Source organism: Panthera onca, chromosome F2 (genome assembly GCF_046562875.1).
Source record: "Panthera onca isolate mPanOnc1 chromosome F2, mPanOnc1 haplotype 2, whole genome shotgun sequence".
Taxonomy (NCBI): domain Eukaryota; kingdom Metazoa; phylum Chordata; class Mammalia; order Carnivora; family Felidae; genus Panthera; species Panthera onca.
Window position 1 is genome coordinate 41,588,665 of NC_138356.1, and position 20,138 is coordinate 41,608,802.

At 37.4% G+C, this 20,138-nt stretch overlaps 1 protein-coding gene across 6 annotated transcripts in view; it reads left to right on the forward strand.

Moving 5' to 3' along the window:
- The window catches only part of DPY19L4 (dpy-19 like 4), a 68,171-nt gene that overhangs the window by 1,073 nt on the left and 46,960 nt on the right, over nt 1-20,138 (forward strand). For 2 of the 6 annotated variants that reach the window (XM_078441815.2, XM_078441816.2), the window contains exons 2-6: nt 3,274-3,384; nt 11,810-11,934; nt 14,141-14,231; nt 15,063-15,184; nt 15,288-15,433. In XM_078441815.2, coding sequence (XP_078297941.1) covers nt 3,274-3,384; nt 11,810-11,934; nt 14,141-14,231; nt 15,063-15,184; nt 15,288-15,433 — 595 coding nt within the window. Of the gene's footprint in view, nt 1-3,270; nt 3,385-11,809; nt 11,935-14,140; nt 14,232-15,062; nt 15,185-15,287; nt 15,434-20,138 lie in introns of those variants that run through there. The other 4 variants (XM_078441818.2, XM_078441820.2, XM_078441821.2 and 1 more) reach the window with 4 other exon arrangements.

Below are 20,138 nucleotides of genomic sequence, written 5' to 3' on the forward strand. Positions count from 1 at the left end.
TCGGTGGAAAGTGATATTTAAAAAATTGTTTATTGCTCTTTGGCTTTCTGCCTTGTCTCTGTCTATGCTCACACTGACTTCATTATCTGCCTCCTCTTTTTTGAGTTTTCAGAGTGTTAAAGCTGATCTAAATTTAACACACTCTTCCTAATATACAACTTCAAAACCAGTGCTGTTTGTAGTTGATAAGGGATAAGTAATTCCATTTGTTGCCTTGGTTTTATTTTTGGTTGCAGTAGTTTAAAACATTTCTTGATTTTTTTTTTTCCTTTTCTGACTACTTGCAAATCTGTGGAGTAGGTTGATAAGCTAGCTTGTATGTTTCCATGAGCCCTTTCATGCTTAATCTAAAGCAGGAAAAAAGTACTGCAATACTAAAAGTCTTTAATAGTTTGCATCATGCAAAATGAGAAATTGCTTTAGGATATTATAGTTACACTTAATTAAATCAATACCACACTATTCTGTAAAATTTACTCATGGGATAAAAAAGGAAAAATGATTTTTCATTGTAGAATTACAGATAAGCAAATACATGTTAAATGGAACAATTAATGGATTGAAGTTTTCTTAAAATATAATTTCATTCAACAAATTTTTCAATTCTGTAAACATTTGGGTGCCTACTATGTTAGGTGCTGGGATATAATAGTCAGCAATGAATAATTATATTCTTATTTATTAAAATAATGCTAGTAATGATAATATTTATAGCAAACATGTCTGTGTGCTAGGCATTATTTTGTGTGCCTTACGTTTATTTGGCCCTCTAAATTTTTTCAAAATACATATTATCTTAAAATTAGTCTACATGGTGTATTTTACTTGTATCCATATCTTCCCTAGATCCCTTTTTTGTTATCATTCACATTCACTTGGATCCTTTTCATTGTCCCACTGTTACTCCAAGTACATGATTTTGAGAATCTCATCTTATGAAAAATGTCTTTCTTGATGCAGTAGAGCCTCAGGTTGTTCATACTTAAGGCTTCCTGAAAGAAATGTTAGAACAAACAAGTGACAACTTTGAATACAGCAGTATTAACACTTCATGTGGAATAGTTTGGATGGACATTTGCTGGCCTATTTGTAGCTCTGCTCACTATCTCATGTGAAGGTCGCTGGACCAGAGACTGAAATACTGGGTTATTTTTGTGGCTATGTTGTCATTTTTGTTTTATTTTTTAAGTTTATTTATTTATTTTGAGAGAGAGAGTGTGTGCACGAACCATGGGGGAGGGGCCGAGAGAGAGGGAGCAAGAGAGAACCCGAGGCAGGCTCTGCGTTGCACTGTCAGCACAACGCTGGATGCAGGGCTCAAACTCCCTAACTGTGAGATTGTAATCTGAGCCTGAGTTGGGTACTTAACCAACTTAAGTGCCCCTTTATGTTATCATTTTCATTTAGTTTGACTTAAAAAAAATATGTATTTGTTTATTTTGAGAGAGAGTGCATGTAAGGGCAGAGAGAGAGAGAGGGAAAGAAAGAATCTTAAGCAGGCTCTGTGCCGTGACCGCAGAGCTCATGGTTCATGAGATCATGGCCTGAGCTGAGATCAAGAGTTCTATGCTTGGGGCACCTGGGTGGCTCACTCAGTTAAGCGCCTGACTTCGGCTCAGGTCATGATCTCACGATTTGTGGGTTTGAGCCCCACGTCGGGCTCTGTGCTGACAGCTCAGAGCCTGGAGCCTGCTTCGGATTCTGTGTCTCCCTCTGTCTCTGCCCCTCCCCTGCTCACACTGTGTCTCTGTCTCTCAAAAGTGAATAAATGTTTTAAGAATTTAAAAAGAAAAAAGTTTTATGCTTGACTGAGCCACCCAGGTGTTCCTAATGTTTTTGAGACAGAGACAGCACAAGTGGGGGAGAGCTTAACCGACTGAGCCACCCAGGTGCCCTTTGTTGGGTGCTTTTAACTTTTCTTTTATCACAGAGCAGGGGAAAACAAATTCTTTTTTTAGTTTATTTAATTTATTTTGAGAGAGAGGGGGAGAGGGAGAATCCCAAGCAGGCTCCGTGCTGTCAGCATGAACCATGAACATCATGATCTGAGCAGAAACCAATAGGGGCACCTGGCTGACTCAGTTGGAAGAGCATGCAGCTCTGTTTCTCAGGGGCATGAGTTCAAGCACCATTTGGGTATAGACATTTAGAAAAAAATAAATTAAGAAAATGTGTATTTGTTTTTTCATTTTCCGCAGTAAAGCTAGAGGATCTTTTTAAAGGAATTTTTAAAAGTTTTATTTATTTAAGTAATATCTGCACCCCACATGGTGTTCAAACTCATGACCCCAAGATCAGGAGTCACGTGCTCCTCCGACTGAGCCAACCTGGTGCCCCTCCACTGTAAAGGTAGAGCCCTTCATCTGATCAACAGTAGCTGATTCATTTTCCTTTTGTGACTTGTCTTTTTAGGCTCACATTGCATAGCCTAAAGTCATTCCTAAGAGAAAAGAAAACTCTCCTCTGCTCCGTTAAGAAGGAAATAAATTCTTGAACCATCTTATAAGGTTGGGAGGACAGTCTGCACCTACACGACAGTCATAGTCGACTCTATAAGATAATTCTAGGAAGGAAACGTAGTTAGGTCGAATATAGTAAATTCTTGTTTCATTCGGAATTTAGTTCACTAGTTTGGAGGTACTTTCTGCTTTACATTTTTTGTCAGACATAGAAGGGGTAGTCTAATATTGGGAAATTTTCTGACAACTTCCCACATACAGGGATATTTATAGGTTCAGCCTATTTCTAATACCTAAATCTATAAAACAATCCATTACAATGACAATACCACAGCACTGTGAAATTCTGCAGAGCTTGCAGGATTATTTTAAAAATGAAGTATAATTTTATGATCAATGTATTTTATTATATTCAAATTTTAAAAAATAGTTAATCCTTGAATGATGAATGTGATATTCTCAGGTAACTAGAATATTATGCTAATGTATTAAATAATACCTTGTTCCCCAGTCATTCTAGAAAGGAGTTTACTTATTTTGGGATATTTTGAAAATAACATTATCTCAGGAGAAGAGCTTGTTGATTTATCACTAGGACTCTGAAAGCACAGATGGCAGACAGAACCTAAATTTTTTTTTTGTATGAAAGATTGTTTTTCAAGAAGTGCTAAAATAATTGTGGAAAAAAGTTATCTTTGATACTAAAAGATCTCTATGTGACTCATTGCCCTATTATAATAAAAGTGAATTCGTTTGGATTACAGATTAGAACAGCTTGATACACATGTTGCAATAACTTCTTAAATATTTTAAGGACCAACTGTAGAACTGCGCCAGAGAAGAAAGCTGAAGTCTTCAGAAAATAAGGAATCTGCCAAAGAAGAGAAGATTCGTGATACTCCAATGCCTGAAAGAGCTCCAAAACGTAAGTTAGATAAATTTGTTTTCATGCTACTATAAAAATGTTTTTTTATACATTAGGTAGTATATTTTATATTAATGTTTTAAATGTTTATGCCTATTTTGAGATTAATTGTATGGTGTTGGCAGTCAGCTTTCATAGGTTTTGTTGTAGAACAAGCCCTAAATCTCACTGGCTTACAAAAGACACTTATTTCTGACTAATGTTACGTGTTGTGGCTGCAGGTTGGCTGGTTTAGCTTCATGTATCTTGAAGGAACAGCCCCTATTTGGGATATGGTTTTCTTATGGCAGAGGAAAAGAACGGGAGAACAGGCAGAATCATTCGGTGTCTCTTAAAGTTTCTGTTGAACTGGCACACCGTTACTTGTAGTCACATTCTGTTGACCCAAGCAAGTCACATAAGTCACATAATTAATCCAGACAATGAGATGGAGAAGTATACTCTGACTACAGGGATGCATTGCAAGTCACATGGTAGTGGGCAGAGATGAATAATCTTTCTATAAGAAAGGACAAAATAAGTGGGAATAATAATAACAGTCTACCACATTATGTCCTTTTAGTCATAAATATTTGCTTTTCTCCGTCAGACAAAATACTCTCACTACCTCTCTGACCCAGGAAGACACTCAGTCTTACCCGGTCATGGCATCAGTCTTGAGGCCCAAGGTCTTGTTCAGGGCCAGCAATGATTCATTCTAGTCCAGAGACCCATGAATTAAAAAGATAAATTTTGTGCTCTGTGTCAGGGGTCTCCAAGGCCACCCCCATTTGGTGATGAGCTAGAAGGACTTGCAGCCTCAGAATATTTACAGCTGTGATTTATTACAGTGAACAGTACAAAACAAAATCAGCAAAGGGAAAAGGTCTGTGGGCTAAAATCTGTAAGATCTAGGCATAAGCTTCCCTGATTCCTTTCCTAATGGAGTTACACAAGATGTGCTAACTCCTTCAAGCATCAAATTGTGACATTTGTAAAGTTTTGTCTACCAGGGAAGCTCATTAATGGCTCTGCACAGAATTTGTATGTGTGTGTGTGTGTGTGTGTGTGTGTGTGTGTGTGTGTTTTAATTTATTTTGAGATAGAGTGCGAGTAGGGGAGGGGCATAGAGAGAGTGAGAGAGAGAATCCCAAGCAGGCTCTGCACTGTCAGAGCAGAGCCTGATGCAGGGCTTGAACTCACGGACTGTGAGATTGTGACCTGGGCTGAAGTTGGACACTTAACCGACTGAGCCACCCAGGCTCGCCTGCACAGTTTTTACTGTTAGCTGGTCGCCATACCTTTTCCTACCACATACCCAAACTAGATTCCCAGAAGGAAAGCAATGAGCATGAACCACATTGTTTATACAAACAGGTCAGGTACAGTAAACTAACATGAGAGAATGGTGATAACCCTCCTGAAATCCAAGTTCCCAGGTTCCAGCAGAGTTTACCTTGCAAGCAGACCTTTCTTGGCAAAGTAATTGTAGAGCTGCTATGCTATGTTAACTTTTCTTTCCTCAGAAAGAGGAAGAGTGAGAGACGTACATCAGCCACTGGTTCATAGCAGTTTTGAAATCCTACAAGATAAATATGAGGTCTTCTTACTCTGGTGTAGAGATGTTTCTTGATTAGGCCCTAGTTGTTTACCTTGGGAGTAGCTTCATTATTCTGTGTGGTCCTTGAGTCCACCCTCTAGAGGTCCTTCCTTTTCTGTTATCCTGCTGAACCATATATGAAGATGGCTTTGGAGAACATGCCATCCTTAGGGACTGAAATGCCTTCTCAAATTGCTTCTTGCCCATAAAGAGTCGAAGGCACATTTATATATTTTTTCTCAAATAAGGTAAAGGCAGTGGGTCATCTACAGAACTAGTTTAGGGGCTAGCAGCAAGAAAATTTTTTGGAAGCTGGAAAAATAATAATCCATGTTATGCAGTGACAAAACATTTGTATCTGTTTCCTGTGAAGAGTTACAATTTTAATACTAAATTTTTTTATTATTTTAGGTAACAAGATTATAAAACAGAATGTTACTAGAGTGCCTTGGTTATCAGCTGCATTTGATTACAAGAAAGATGAATTTAAAACAGATTTGGCCTATTTGCAAACGGGAAGGAAGAGAAAAATAGAGAATCCAAAATTTCTGGGACTTGTAGTGTTGAGTTAGAACTATTTCAGCTAGTAAAATCGAGAAAATTGAGAAATACTTTGAGTAACAAAGGCTGATTAAGATGAATCCTCAGGGCAATGACTAAATCAGGGGCATGGCTGTCAGCACATAGTTTGTTAAAATATATGAATGCATTAAGGTATTTCCTAGTAAATCCTTTCAGTTGGATAAAGTAAGATAGAGTGTGGTTCTACAAAAGCTCAAATACATGTAGTTAAACCTTCCCAAGACTCATCTAGAAATAAAATTGTGTTTACAGTAGTCCCCCACCTTATCCAGTAGTTTCAGTTTCCATGGATTCAGTTATCTGGTCAATCAGAGTTTGGAAGCAGATGATCTGCTTTCTGACATATTGTCAAAGTATGTACTGTTAGCAGTGTAATGCTATGTCACACTCACAATGCCTTGTCATTCTTCTCACTTCATCTCATCACATGGGAATTTTATCATCTCCTATCATCACAAGAAGTAAAGTGAGTACAGTACAATAAGATATTTTAAGAGAGAGACCATGTTCACATAACTTTTATTACAGCATATTGTTATAGTTGTATTTTATTATTAGCTATTATTGTTAATCTCTTACTGTGTCTAATTAATAAATTGAACTTTTTCCTAGGTGTGTATGTATAGGAAAAAACATAGCATATCTAGGGTTCACTACTAGAATTCAGTTTGAGGCATCTGCTAAGGATCTTGGAATATATCCCCCACAGACAGTGGGGAGGGGGACTACTGTGTAGTTGTTGGAACATGGAACTGAATAGAATCAAGTAGGTAAAAAGCTAACAAAATTGTTTTTTTCTTTGCAAAAATAAGTGATTTAACTGTTAAAAATTAAGGTACAGGCATACCGCCTTTAATTGTGCTTCATGTTGTACTTTGCAGATATCTTTTTTTTCTGTTTTGTTTTTTTGTTTTTTTGTTTTTAAATGTTTATTTATTTTTGAGAGATAGAGCGTGAGAGGAGCAGAGAGAGAGAGGGAGACACAGAATCTAAAGCAGGGTCCAGGCTCTGAGCTGTCAGCACAGAGCCCGATGCAGGGCTCGAACCCACAAACCTGAGATCATGACCTGAGCCGAAGTTGGAGGCTTAACCGACCGAACCCCCCAGGCGCCCCTGTTTTTTTGTTTTTTTAATGAATTGAAGGTTAGTGGCAAGCAAGTCTATTGGCTCCATTTTTCCAACACCATTTGCTAACTTTATGTCTCTGTGTCACATTTTGGTAATTCTTGCAGTGTATTATCATTGTATTTCTTGTGGTGATCTGTGATCAGTGATTGTGACTCATTGACAGCTCAGGCGATGGTTAGCTTATTTTAGCGTTAGTTAAGATAGGTATGTTGTTTTTATAGATGTAATGTTATCGCACACGTAATAGGCTACAGTATAGTGTAAACATAACTTTTATATATACTGGGAAACCAAAAAAATTAATTTGATTCACTTTATGACAGTATTCACTTTATTGTAGTGGTCTGGAACTGCACTGAGGTATAGCTGTATAGTTAACATATTGAAAAATGCCCAGGGGCGCCTGGGTGGCTCAGTCGGTTAAGTGGCCGACTTCGGCTCAGGTCATGATCTCACGGTCCGTGAGTTCGAGCCCCGCGTCGGGCTCTGTGCTGACAGCTCAGAGCCTGAAGCCTATTTCAGATTCTGTGTCTCCCTCTCTCTGACCCTCCCCCGTTCATGCTCTGTCTCTCTCTGTCTCAAAAATAAATAAACGTTAAAAAAAAAAAAAAAAAAAAAAGAAAAATGCCCAGAGGGGCGCCTGGGTGGCTCAGTCGGTTGGGCATCCGACTTCGGCTCAGGTCATGATCTCACTGTCCGTGAGTTCGAGCCCCGCATCGGGCTCTGTGCTGACAGCTCAGAGCCTGGAGCCTGTTTCAGATTCTGTGTCTCCCTCTCTCTCTGACCCTCCCCCATTCATGCTGTCTTTCCCTGTCTCAAAAATAAATAAACGTTAAAAAAAAAAAAAATGCCCAGAATCTTAGGTATTTTATTAAATGAGTTTTGACATCTTAGTCCAATTAACAAGATACAGAACATTTCCGTTATCCCAGAAAGCTTCTTTGTATCCCTTCCAGTAGATTTTCCCTGTACCCCCCCAAGACAACCACCCTTCGGATACTTATCAATATTGATTAATTAGTTTTGCATGTTGTAGAATTTCATGTAAGTGGAATCATACAACATGTGTGCTTTTGTGTCTGGATTCTTTCACTTAGCATTTTATCCTTTAAAAATATAATCATTTTGGGGCGCCTGGGTGGCTCAGTCGGTTAAGTGTCCGACTTCGGCTCAGGTCACGATCTCGCGGTCCGTGGGTTCGAGCCCTGCGTCGGGCTCTGTGCTGACAGCTCAGAACCTGGAGCCTGTTTCAGATTCTGTGTCTCCCTCTTTCTCTGACCCTCCCCTGTTCATGCTCTCTCTCTGTCTCAAAAATAAATAAATGTTAAAAAAAATTAAAAAAATATATATATAATCATTTTGAGATTCATTCATGTTGCTGTAATTTTCTAACTATTTTGTTCTTGTTGGACATTTGAGTAGTTTTCAGTATTTAGCTATTATGAATAAGGCTTCTGTGAACATAGTTCTACAGATATTTTTGTGGACATTTGTTCTTTTTTTTCTGTTAGGTAAATATCTAGGAGAATTGCCTGCTAAGCTTTTGAGAGATGTACTGTTTTGTTTTTTTGTTTGCTTTTTTTTTTTTTAACGTTTATCTGTTTTTTGAGAGAGAAAGAGAGAGAGACAGAATGTGAGTGGGGGAGGGGCAGAGAGAGAGAGGGAGACGGAATCCAAAGCAGGCTCCTCACTCTGAGCTGTCAGCACAGAGCCTGATGTGGGACTTGTACTCACAGACCATGAGACCATGACCTGAGCCAAAGTTGGACATTTAACTGAGCCACCCAGGCACCCCAAGAGAGATGTACTGTTAAAAGAACTATCAGCCTAAATTTAAGAGGATGCAACTATTCAGATCCTAAAATGATGTATACATGCAGGAAACAAGCTGAATAAGCTGCTCTTAGGATGTTTTTCTTGAAAAGCAGTGAGAGTGTTTTGCCTTTGGGCAGGAAATGAGTGTTTGTGATGAGTGGGGCAGACCCTGGTGGACTCTTTTACTGTTCCCACATATTTGCTCCCTTCACTAAAGTGAATTATCCATTCCTTCCCATTGCCATGTGATTTGGAGCGCAGTCTCTGAAGCAGTGTTTACTTCACTACCTCATTGTCAGGCTTATCCACGTGACTCACGTGGACCAATGGGATGTGAGTGGAAGCAACACTGTACTAGTTTTGACCAGAAACTGTAAGAGGCATTGTATGCTCTGCCTGTTCTGCTCTTTTCCTCATGAGAATAGCGTGTCTCAAATAGGGATTGACCCCAATCTGGAACTCTGAAGAAGATCCAAGAAGAACCACAGCTAATCTGAAGTCTGGAATTGGGTGGAGAGTCACTGCAGACCCAATACCAACAAGTAGCCTAAGTGAGAACTAAACCTTTATTTTGTAAGCCACTAATAATATGAGGTACCTTTTTTTTTAATCACAGCAAAGCTTACTAATAGAGTGGTTATTTAAACCATTTTGGAAAATACAATATAAGAAAGATTAAATTAAACAATCTAGAGATAACTAGAGATAACTACTATAAAATAGTATTTCCCCCTGACTACAAAAATATATTTTTAGGGCAGAAAATGTGGAAAATGGAGAAAAGTATAATAAAAATAAAATATATGAATAATGCCAGTAGATAGAACTACTCTTAAAAGTTTTGGCAAGTATTGCTTATATTTTTTTCAATGCAGTTATACTTCTCCTTTTCTTTCCTTTTTTTTTTTTTTAACTTTTCGTGAAATTGAATCTTACATTTCTTTTCCTAACGTCATTAGATTTTTCGTTAGCTTTAAATATTACTTAACTATGACCTGTGTTACTGATACAGACATTTATGTAGTGCTCTTTTTTTTTTATTCCATCTTTGACTCTTCACAAAAAACTTTGAAAACAGCATATTTAGTATTAAGGTAAGACATTTATATGTAGGATTTGGTTTACATACTTTTTATAATAGCCCCAGATAATTAGGGTTAATTTGCCATTATCTAAGACTTAATGAAAAAAACAGGAAGAGATACATGTTCAGAAACTTGGAAGAACTTTTGTTAAACTGCCACCATTGATAAGTTTCCTTACCAGTTTTTTATAGTTCATATTATGTCAACATTGCTTTAAATGACTATCTTATATATTTTTGCACATATATTTCAACAATAATAGCTAGTATTTACTGAGGTCTTACTATGTGCCAGGCCAAATGCTTTACACATGCTGTTGAAAACAGTAATTTTATTTATTATTTTGAAATGTTTATTTATTTTGAGGGCCAGAGAGCAAGCAGGGGAGGGGCAGAGACAGAGGGAGAGAGAGAATCCCAAACAGCCTCCACACTGTCAGCATAGAGTCTGATATAGGGCTTGAACTCATGAATTGTGAGATCGTGACCTGAGCCAAAATCCAGAGTTGGACGCTTCACTGACTGATCCAGCCAGGTGCCTCTGAAAACAGTAATTTTAAAATGATTTTGTTATACTGATACTAATATTTGATTTATTGAGTAGTGTTTCTAAAGCATTTTGAATATAATTCTCATAGACTTACTGATATCTTTTTTAAAAGTAATCTCTACACCTAACATGGGGCTTGAACTCACAGCCCTGAGATCTAGAGTCCCATGCTCTACTGATTGAGCCAGCCAGGTGCCTTGACTTAGTGATATCTAACTATTTTAGTCTGCTTAATGTCTTTAGTATTATATGAAAACTAGTATTTATTAAATAATATTTTGGGGGCTCCTGGGTGGCTCAGTCGGTTAAGCGGCCGACTTCGGCTCAGGTCATGATCTTACTGTCTGTGAGTTCGAGCCCCGCATCGGGCTCTGTGCTGACAGCTCAGAGCCTGAAGCCTGTTTCAGATTCTGTATCTCCCTCTCTCTCTGACCCTCCCCTGTTCATGCTCTCTCTCTGTCTCAAAAATAAATAAATGTTAAAAAAAAATTTTTTTTTTAAATAAGTAAATAATATTTTGAAAATGGTTAAGATTTTAGTTTAGCTAAACGAACAAATCAGCAAGTTGAGTTTTTTACAGACCTGTCAGTCATTCAGTAACAGAACACTGGACTTTGGGCCCTTATGCCTTATTATACCTAATAGCTATAGCAGGACCAAATCATCCTGTGTGTAGAAAATCCAAATGTGTTTTATGTTGTTTCATCAAGAAGTAGATATATATATGTAACAGTTGTATATGATGTTTTAAATACATAATCATCAAAGATCATTGAATTATATATTTTAAATGGCTATATAATATGTAAATTATTCCTCAATAAAAAAAACTCCTTGATAAGGAAAAGCTATCAATAGTAATTCTGAATGAACCCCTATCTTTCCTGTAGATATTTCGTAGTACATTATTTTTATTCTTTCTTTTGATTAATAGATTTTAATTTTTGAAACCTTTTTTGATTTATAGAAGAATTGAACAGATAGTGTAGAGTTCCCTTGTTATACCCTCCCTCTGCCCACACAGTTTTCCCTCTTATTAACATTTTATATTAGTATGGTATACTTGTTATAATTAACAAACCAATGTTGATACACTTATTTTTATTTTATTTTTATTTTTAAGTTTATTTATTTTGAGAGAGAGAAAGCAAGCTGGGGAGGGGCGGGGGGGTGGGGGGAAGAGAGAGAGAGAGAGAGAGAGAGAGAATGAGAATCCCAAACAGGCTCCACACTGTGGCACAGAGCCCAACGCAGGTCTCAAACTCATGACCCATGAGATCATGATGTGAGCCAAAGTCAGAGGTTTACCCAACTGAGCCACCCAGGTGCTCCGATACAGTATTTTTAACTAAAGTCCACACTTTATTCAGATTTGTTTAGTTATTACCTAATGTCCTTTTTCTGTTCCAGGATCCTACATTACGTTTAGTTGACATTACATTTAGACTCCTCTTGGCTGTGGCAATTTTTTTAGGCTTTCCTTGTTTTTAGTGACCTTGACAGTTTTGAAGAGTACTGGTCAGGTATATTTAGGATGCCCCTCTATTGGAATTTGCTGTTTTTCTCATTAGATTAAGGTTCTAGGTTTGGGGGAGGAAGAAGAGTTAGAGTTGGTTACTTTTTAAAAATAGAAGTGCATAAATATAAATATCATCTACATCTGATTACTTTTAATATGCTTTTTCAGATGTATTATTTCAGCGCTTTGCAAAGATTTTCATTGGCTGTCTTGCAGCAGTTACTAGTGGTATGATGTATGCTCTGTATTTATCAGCATACCATGAACGGAAATTCTGGTTTTCCAACAGGCAGGTAAGAAGAAAGAATTTTGAGCATATGGAAGTTGTTTTAGTATTTAATTTTAACTTAAGTAATGTGTTTTACAGGGAGCCAAAATATATGTATGATAAGTATGAAAAGTGCTTTCTTATTTACAGCCATTAGAAACAAAATGGTGTAGAAGCTGTTTTAACATAGTCACAGGGTCAACCTTGAAAAATGTAATACAATATATTTCAAGGCCATAGAATAGAGACTATGGGTTTCTAAACTAAGGGTACTTTCCTTCATGTAACTAGCTTATCAGGAGTTTTTGAAGACCGTGAAATGTTACAGTTTAGTCAGTCTTTTAGTTTATGGAGTTTACATTTCAGAAACAGTCTATAGAAGTTTCAGCAGTAAAATATTTTAATTTTTAGATGACATGATTAGAATGTTTTTGGGGGATTGGAAATGATTAACATGCATGACAGTATTTATTAAGATGTCTCTTACATATTAGTATGATTAATGTTTGGTTTTAAGTCATGTGCATTTCACAGACTCTTTAGGCCCTATAGTTACTTAATTCATAATTTAGCCTTTGAATAAGTTTGTTCTCAGACTTAACTTCACAATCAGATACATCTTTAATATGCGTTGACAAAGTTCACAGTGTTATCACTTGACTCTGGAGACTTTTCTTTCTTGGTCCAAGCTGTTTTGTAGTAGTAGTAGTCGTCGCCTTCGTCAAACTGACTAAATGTTTTTAAGCCATTGATTGACCTAATCCCACCAAAACATTTAGCTGAATAATTATTTGTATTGTCTTGACAAAAGCTATTACTGTAGTATATCCTCTGTTTCCTTGAAAATGTTATGCAGATTAACCATTAGTAGTTCTCAATACTGGATGTACCAATAAAGTCATCTGATGAGCTTTCAAAACATAACCTCCCTCACAGACTCTTAGGTGGGGTACTGGGGAGTGTCTGGGATCAGTATTTCAAAATATTTCCAAGCAGTTGTGTTATTATAGGCAGAATTGAGAACAACCAAAGGTTTGAAAATATAGAAGGCATACATCAAGAACCTTGTTTTTTAAAACATTGTATATAAGCCAGGAACATTGACAATACCTGGGAGCTTTTTCAGAATCACAGATTCTCAGGCCCTACTTTAGAATCAGAATCTAATCAGAGATCTTTTAATAAGATCTCTAGGAGTTTCATATGCACATTAAATCTGAGAAGCATTGATCAAAAGTTTGCATCTTTGAAATCTTAGAAACAAATTGTTTCCATTCATAAAGAATCATTTTAAGGAAATATATTTAATGAACTCCAAATGAGGGGGAAAAATTCACTGGTCAAATAGATATGGGAAAGGTTTTCTCTTTTGAGATTCACCATGCATAACATATACTGAAACTCTTAAAAGTCTTGCAGTAAAGAAACCCACTAATTTTCTTTCATGCGACCTTTTCACAACTCATTTAACCATAGAACTATTTTATTTATTTATTTTTTTAACTATAGAACTCTTACGTAACACTCATTTATATCTTAGCAAGTTCTGTTGATCAGATCTTGGGGAAGCTGGTCTGATATCTTTTGTATTAATTGATAAATATTCATGAAAATAAAGAAGTTGCATTTTCAAAGACTATAGATTTATGAAACCTTGATTCATCTTGAAATGCACAATTTTTCAGAGTTTTTGAATTACCTATATTCTTGGCTCTGTATAGCCCAATTTTAGGAAATTTAAGATTTACTTACATTTCCGGAAGTTCATTTGAAAAGCGCTGATTAGGTGTCTGCTGCTCTTGAAAATACTAGTTAAGAGTTTGCAATTCTGGATACATAAGGAAGTGGAATAGCAATAGAAAATACTGATTTCTTCTTAAACTTATCTTTTTCTTTTGCACTTTAACACCTTAACCATCATTTTTTATTACCTGCCTTACTATTCTTGCTGTCCTTAGGGCATTTTTCTGCTTTTCCTTGTATGTAATAGGTAAATGACTTATGACCTACAATCCATTTTAAACCTTAGGTGTTTCATTAAAATGATTGCTAGATTATTGAAAAGTTTAACCTCCTTAATGTGACCACTAATGATTAAAGGACAATTCAAACATGTCTTTGAATAAAATGATAAATACATAGCATTAATTTAGAAGACAAGGAGAGAAAAAGAAGATTACAGTTGAAATTTAGGATACTGGTATTTAAATAATCATTTCATTTTCTTTTAGGAACTCGAACGAGAAATCACATTTCAAGGTGACAGTGCCATTTATTATTCTTATTATAAAGATATGTTAAAAGCGCCCTCATTTGAAAGAGGTATGATAACCACATTTGTATCTTTTTAAATTACACTCTGCCTCCAACGTGGGGCTCAAACTCAGGAACCTGAGATCAAGAGTCATACGTTCTACCAACTGAGCCAGCCAGGCACCCCTCACATTTGTATTTTTAATAACAATGTTTTCTAGGGGCGCCCGGGTGGCTCAGCTGGTTAAGCGCCCGGCTTCTCGCGGTCCATGAGTTTGAGCCCCACATCAGGCTCTGTGCTGACAGCTCAAAGCCTGGAGCTTGCCTCAGGTTCTGTGTCTCCCTCTCTCTCTGCCCCTCTCCTGCTCATGCTCTGTCTCCTTCTCTCAAAAATAAATAAACATTAAAAAAAATTTTTTTTAATAACATTTTTCTAAAATAAAACATTGCTCTATGTGTGAGCACTTGAATGTGGAAAATTGTCTCAGAATAGAAGTATTACTCTTTAGGGGTGCCTGGGTGGCTCAGTCAGTTAAGTGTCCAACTTCAAGCTCAGGTCATGATCTCATAGTTTGTGAGTTCGAGCCCCGCATCAGGCTCTGTGCTGACAGCTCAGAGCCTGGAGCCTGCTTTGGATTCTGTGTCTCCCTCTCTCTCTGCCCCTCCCCTGCTTGCTCTCTGTTTGGCTCTCTTTCTCTCTCAAAACTAGATAAATATTAAAAAAATTATTAAAAAAAGTATTACTCTTTTTTATACTTAATAAAGACATTGGAAAAATGAGGCACAGTGTATTGTATTTTGAGATTTTTCTTAATAACTTAAAATATTTAATGACCTCTGACATGTTTAATTATTTTAAAGCAGAATAAATAATCTGGAGAAAAATTTTTCTGTCTCTAGGTGTTTATGAATTGACACACAATAACAAAACTGTATCTCTGAAGACTATAAATGCAGTGCAGCAAATGTCTCTATATCCAGAACTTATCGCCAGTGTTTTGTATCAAGCAACTGGTAGCAATGTATGTTTTCTTTTGACTTTAATATTTATTTTCTTACATGTTTATGAATCATTAAAATTATTTCATGTTGTTCTATTATCTTTTCTTTTTTTTTGCCAATTAGGAGATTATTGAGCCAGTATACTTCTATATTGGCATTGTTTTTGGATTGCAAGGAATATACGTTACTGCTTTATTTGTTACAAGCTGGCTTATGAGTGGAACATGGCTAGCAGGAATGCTTACTGTTGCATGGTTCATTATTAACAGGTAAAAGATGTTTTCTTAATTAAGTTTTACAGTTTTTTATGGCTGTGGTATTTGGTTCTAAAAATGCCATCCCCCAAATATTCTACACCCTAATCCCAACCTGGGATGAGATATCATTCCTGGTTATGTTATGTTACATGGCACAGTTGACCTTAAGATACGAAGATTACGTGGTGGACCTGATACAATCATATGAGCCCTTAAAAGTGGAGATCTTTCTCCACTTGGTGCAGAAGGGGAGGTCAGAGATATTTGAAGCATGAGACAGGTTGCCGTGCTGTTGCTGGATTGAAGTGAGGAGGAAATGAATTTTGCCAGCAACCAGCGAACCTGTGAAAAGACCACAAGCCCTGTATGAGTATGGCAGCCCTGGCAGGTGCTTTGATTTTAGCTTAGGGAGTCCCTGAGCAAAGTATCCAGAGGAACTGGGGTAGGTTTTTTAGCTAATTTGTGTTGTTTTAAGCCTATACATTTGTGGTCATTTGTTATGCAACAATTGAAGGCGAATAAACTCACCTTGTATCTCTGTATTTTCAGACTTAGTAACATTGGCATATATGGATGTGCCTTTTCTTTCCCTACTTATTTATTTATTTATTTATTTTAAGTTTTTATTTATTTTGAGAGAGAGAGAATGCAAGTAGTGGAGGGGCAGAGAGAGAAAGAGAGAGAAAGAGAGAGAGAGAGAGAGAGAGAGAGAGAGAATTCTAAGCAGGCTCCACACTGGCAGAGCTGAGCCCAGTGTGGGGCTCAAAGTCATGAGCCTTGAGTTCATGACCTTAGCGGAAGTCAGATGCTTAACTGACTGAGCTACCCAGGTGCCCCTTTCCTCTTTTATTTAAAATTGATGACACGATTTCATGAAAAGAAAGAAGAGGCATCAGATAGATCACTATTTTTTTTTTTCAACATTTATTTATTTTGAGAGAGGGAGAGAGAGTGAGAGAGAGAGAGAGAGAGAGAGAGAGAGAGAGAGAATCCCAAGCAGGTTCCACACTGTCCTCGTGGGGCCCAACACGGAGCTTGATCTCACAAACTTCAAGATTGTGACCTGAGCCAAAATCAAGAGTCAGAGGCTTAACCGACTAAACCCCCTGGGTACCCAAGATATATCGCTATTAAGTTAACCACCACAGATAAGGATTCTGTGTTAATCTGTCACAGAGTGCTTTGAATTAGTAAATCCATCCCTTTTGGTGATCAGAGCAGTCTCAGTTCTTTAATAGTAAGTAAAAAGAGAATAAGCAATGGGGTTTCTTTGAAATGGAGAGCTGATTTGAGACATAAAAATTCTCTTGGCATTGGTCAGTGTCAAAAATTTAATTCTGAATTATGGGTATTTTTTCTCTCCATAGCACTTTTCTCCCCTAACATTTATCATGACTAAATTTTTATTTTTTTATTATTAAAAATTTTTTTAACATTTATTTATTTTTGAGAGAGCACGAGCGGGGAAGGAGCAGAGAGAGATGGAGACACAGATTCCGAGGCAGGCTGTAGGCTCTGGGCTGTTAGCACAGAGCCTGACGTGGGGCTTGAACTCACAAACCATGAGATCATAACCTGAGCCAAAGTTGGATGCTTAACTGATAGAGCCACCCAGGCGCCCCATCATGACTAAATTTCTAAAAAATGAAACGTTTCTTCTGCTACAACATTTTCTTTTGGCAATTCCCAAATAAAAAATATGATACGTTTCAAGTTATTGAGACTCGGCATTAAGGGCTATATCTCTTACTGGGCTTTGTTTATATTTAGGGTCATATGCTGCCAATAATTTGATATAAAGCATATTTTAAAAATCTTCCTTAGAAGTTTTAAAGTATAGCTGTTCAGCTTTATGGCTTAAACCTATTTCTTCTTCTTTTTTTTATTTTTATTTTTTATTTTTTTAAAGTAAGTTCTATACCCAACATGGGGTTTCAATTCACAGCCCCAGGATTGAGTCATATGCTGTACTGACTGAGCCAGCCAGGTGCCCCTAAACGTATTTCTTCTTAAAAACAGGAATGAGCCAAACTTTATTATTACAAAAACAGTATATGTATGTTATGGAAAATTAAAACCAGCAAAAACAAAATAACTTTACATTCCCACCACCTGGAGATCACTCGCCATTGTTTATACCTCGGTGTTTATACTTTTGGATCTTTTTCTATGTGAGTATGTATGTGTATGTGTATATAGTGTATGTATTTGTGTGTGTATTTTTTTTGTCAGAATGAAATATATTACACATACTGTTTTATATTCTGCTTTCTTTATTCAGCAGTCTACCTTTCCAAGAACTTTTTTTTTTTTTTAAAGTAAACTCTATGCCCAACATGGGGCTTGAACTCACAACCCAGAGATCAAGAGTCACGTGCTCTACCGAATGAACCCCTCCACTTCAATAACTTTTTTTTTTCAGTACGCTCCACACCCAATGTGGGGCTTGAACTCAGGACCTTGAGATCAAGAGTCAGATGCTGTACTGACTAACCATCCAGGCAGGCACCCCTCAATAACTTTTTATCTTACCTCTTACCCGTGTTGACCTCAGAATACCCCAAAAAGCTGGTTTGTCCAAACCAGCATTTAATCCAGGACCACATATTTCATCTGGTTGTTATGTTCTTTAATTCTTTTTTTCAAGATTTAAGAAAAAAATGTTGATTTATTTTTGAGAAAAGAGAGAGAGCGGAGTGAGGGGGTGGCAGAGAGAGAGGGAGACAGAGGATCCCAAGTGGGCTCTGCACTGAGAGTGGAGAGACTGATGCAGGGCTCAAACTCACAAACCTGTTGAGATCATGACTTGAACCAGGGTCAGATGCTTAACCGACTGAGCCAGCCAGGTGCCCCTCCTTATTTCTCTTTAAATCTAACATAATCCCTTTTTTCTGTTGAAGAGACCAAGTCAGTTATCCTACAGAATATCCCACCTTATGGATTTCTCTTGTTGCTTCCTGTGGTGTCATCTAGCTTTTCCCTCTATTCCTTGTGTTTCTATAACCTGGAAGTTATATCCAAAGGCTTGATGAGTTCAAGGTAAACAGTTCTAGTTAGAATATATCATAGGTGGTATGTTTTTCGTGTTCCATGATATTAAAAATTACAAGGTATTTACTTGGCCTGCCCCTAGTGAGTCTGAGATTGCTGCTTTGGGGAATGACAGTCAGATTTCTTCATTGAATAGTGTGACTAGAAAATAATCTGTGCCCTTTTCAATGTTAACCATTTACCTAAGGGTTGTAACTCTAGTTGATAATCTGCTGAAATTAGTAATTACATTAGGGTTTATTAAATTATATGTTTCTATTTTCATTAGCTAGATTCTTAATTCTTCAAAAGGTAAAATTTTTCTTGATTAATGAAGGTTCTTTGGTTACCTTTAAATACAGTTACTATTAGAAAGTCAGGGGGCACCTGGGTGGCTCAGTCAGTTAAGTGTCAGACTCTTGATTTCAGCTCAGATCATGATCTCAGCGGCCATAAGCCCTGGTTGGGCTCCACGCTGAGTGGCTCCATGCTTAAGATTCTCTTTCTCTTGGAGCGCCTGGACGGTTGGGCAGCCGACTTTGGCTCAGGTCATGATCTCATGGTTTGTGAGTTCAAGCCCCATGTCGGGCGGGCTCTGTGTTGACAGCTCAGAGCCTGGAGCCTGCTTCAGATTCTGTGTTTCCATCTCTCTCTGCCCCTCCCCTGCTTACGCTCTGTGTCTGTCTCTCTCTCTCTCTCAAAAATAAAAATAAAATAAAATAAACCTATATAAAAAAAGATTCTCTCTATTAGAGTTCATTCTATTAGAATTCATTGTTAGAAATTTAATAGCCCAAAGTATTTCAGAACTCATAGACTAGGTCTAGAAAGTCTTGCTTTTTAGAATGAAATGTATTTAGTATAAAACTAGCATTATTTAAAATAATAAAAGGATTGTTTTCTTCAGTATGTGATGTATTAGTTATTGCTGCATAAAAAATCACCCTAAAACTTAACAGCTTAAAACAAACATTATGTCACAGTTTCTGGTGGTCAGGAATCCACAGTGGCTTAACTGGGTGGTTCTGGTTCAGAGCCTGTTATGAGGGTGCAGTCAAGAGTTGTTTAAGGGTATAAACATTTGAAGGTTTGATTGGCCTGGACCATCTACTTCCAAGCTCATTCATGTGACTTTTTACAAGAAACCTCGGTTCTTTAGCTGGTTGTTGGCCTGGGAGACTTTAATTTTTCAACACACAAGCCTCACCATAGGGCTGCTCACAGCTTGGCTGCTGGCTTTCTTTATAGTGAGTGATCCAAAAAGAGTGTGGAGTGAGTGTGCTGTAGTGGAAGCCAGATCTCTCTTTTTTTTTTTTTTAATGTTTATTTATTTTTGAGACAGAGAGAGATAGAACATTAACGGGGGAGGGTCAGAGAGAGAGGGAGACACAGAATGTGAAGCAGGCTCCAGGCTCTGAGCTGTCAGCGCAGAGCCCGACGTGGGGCTCAAACTCACAGACCATGAGATCATGACCTGAGCCGAAGTCAGAGGCTCAACCGACTGAGCCACCCAGGCGCCCCTCCAGATCTCTTTTAAAACTTAATTATCAGAAATGATAGGACGTTACTCTGCCATATTCTGTTGATCATGCAGACTAACTCCGGTGCATTATGGGAAGTAACTACACAGGGTGTTAATACTAGGAGGCAGGGACCATTGCAGACCATCTTGGAGACTGGCTACTAT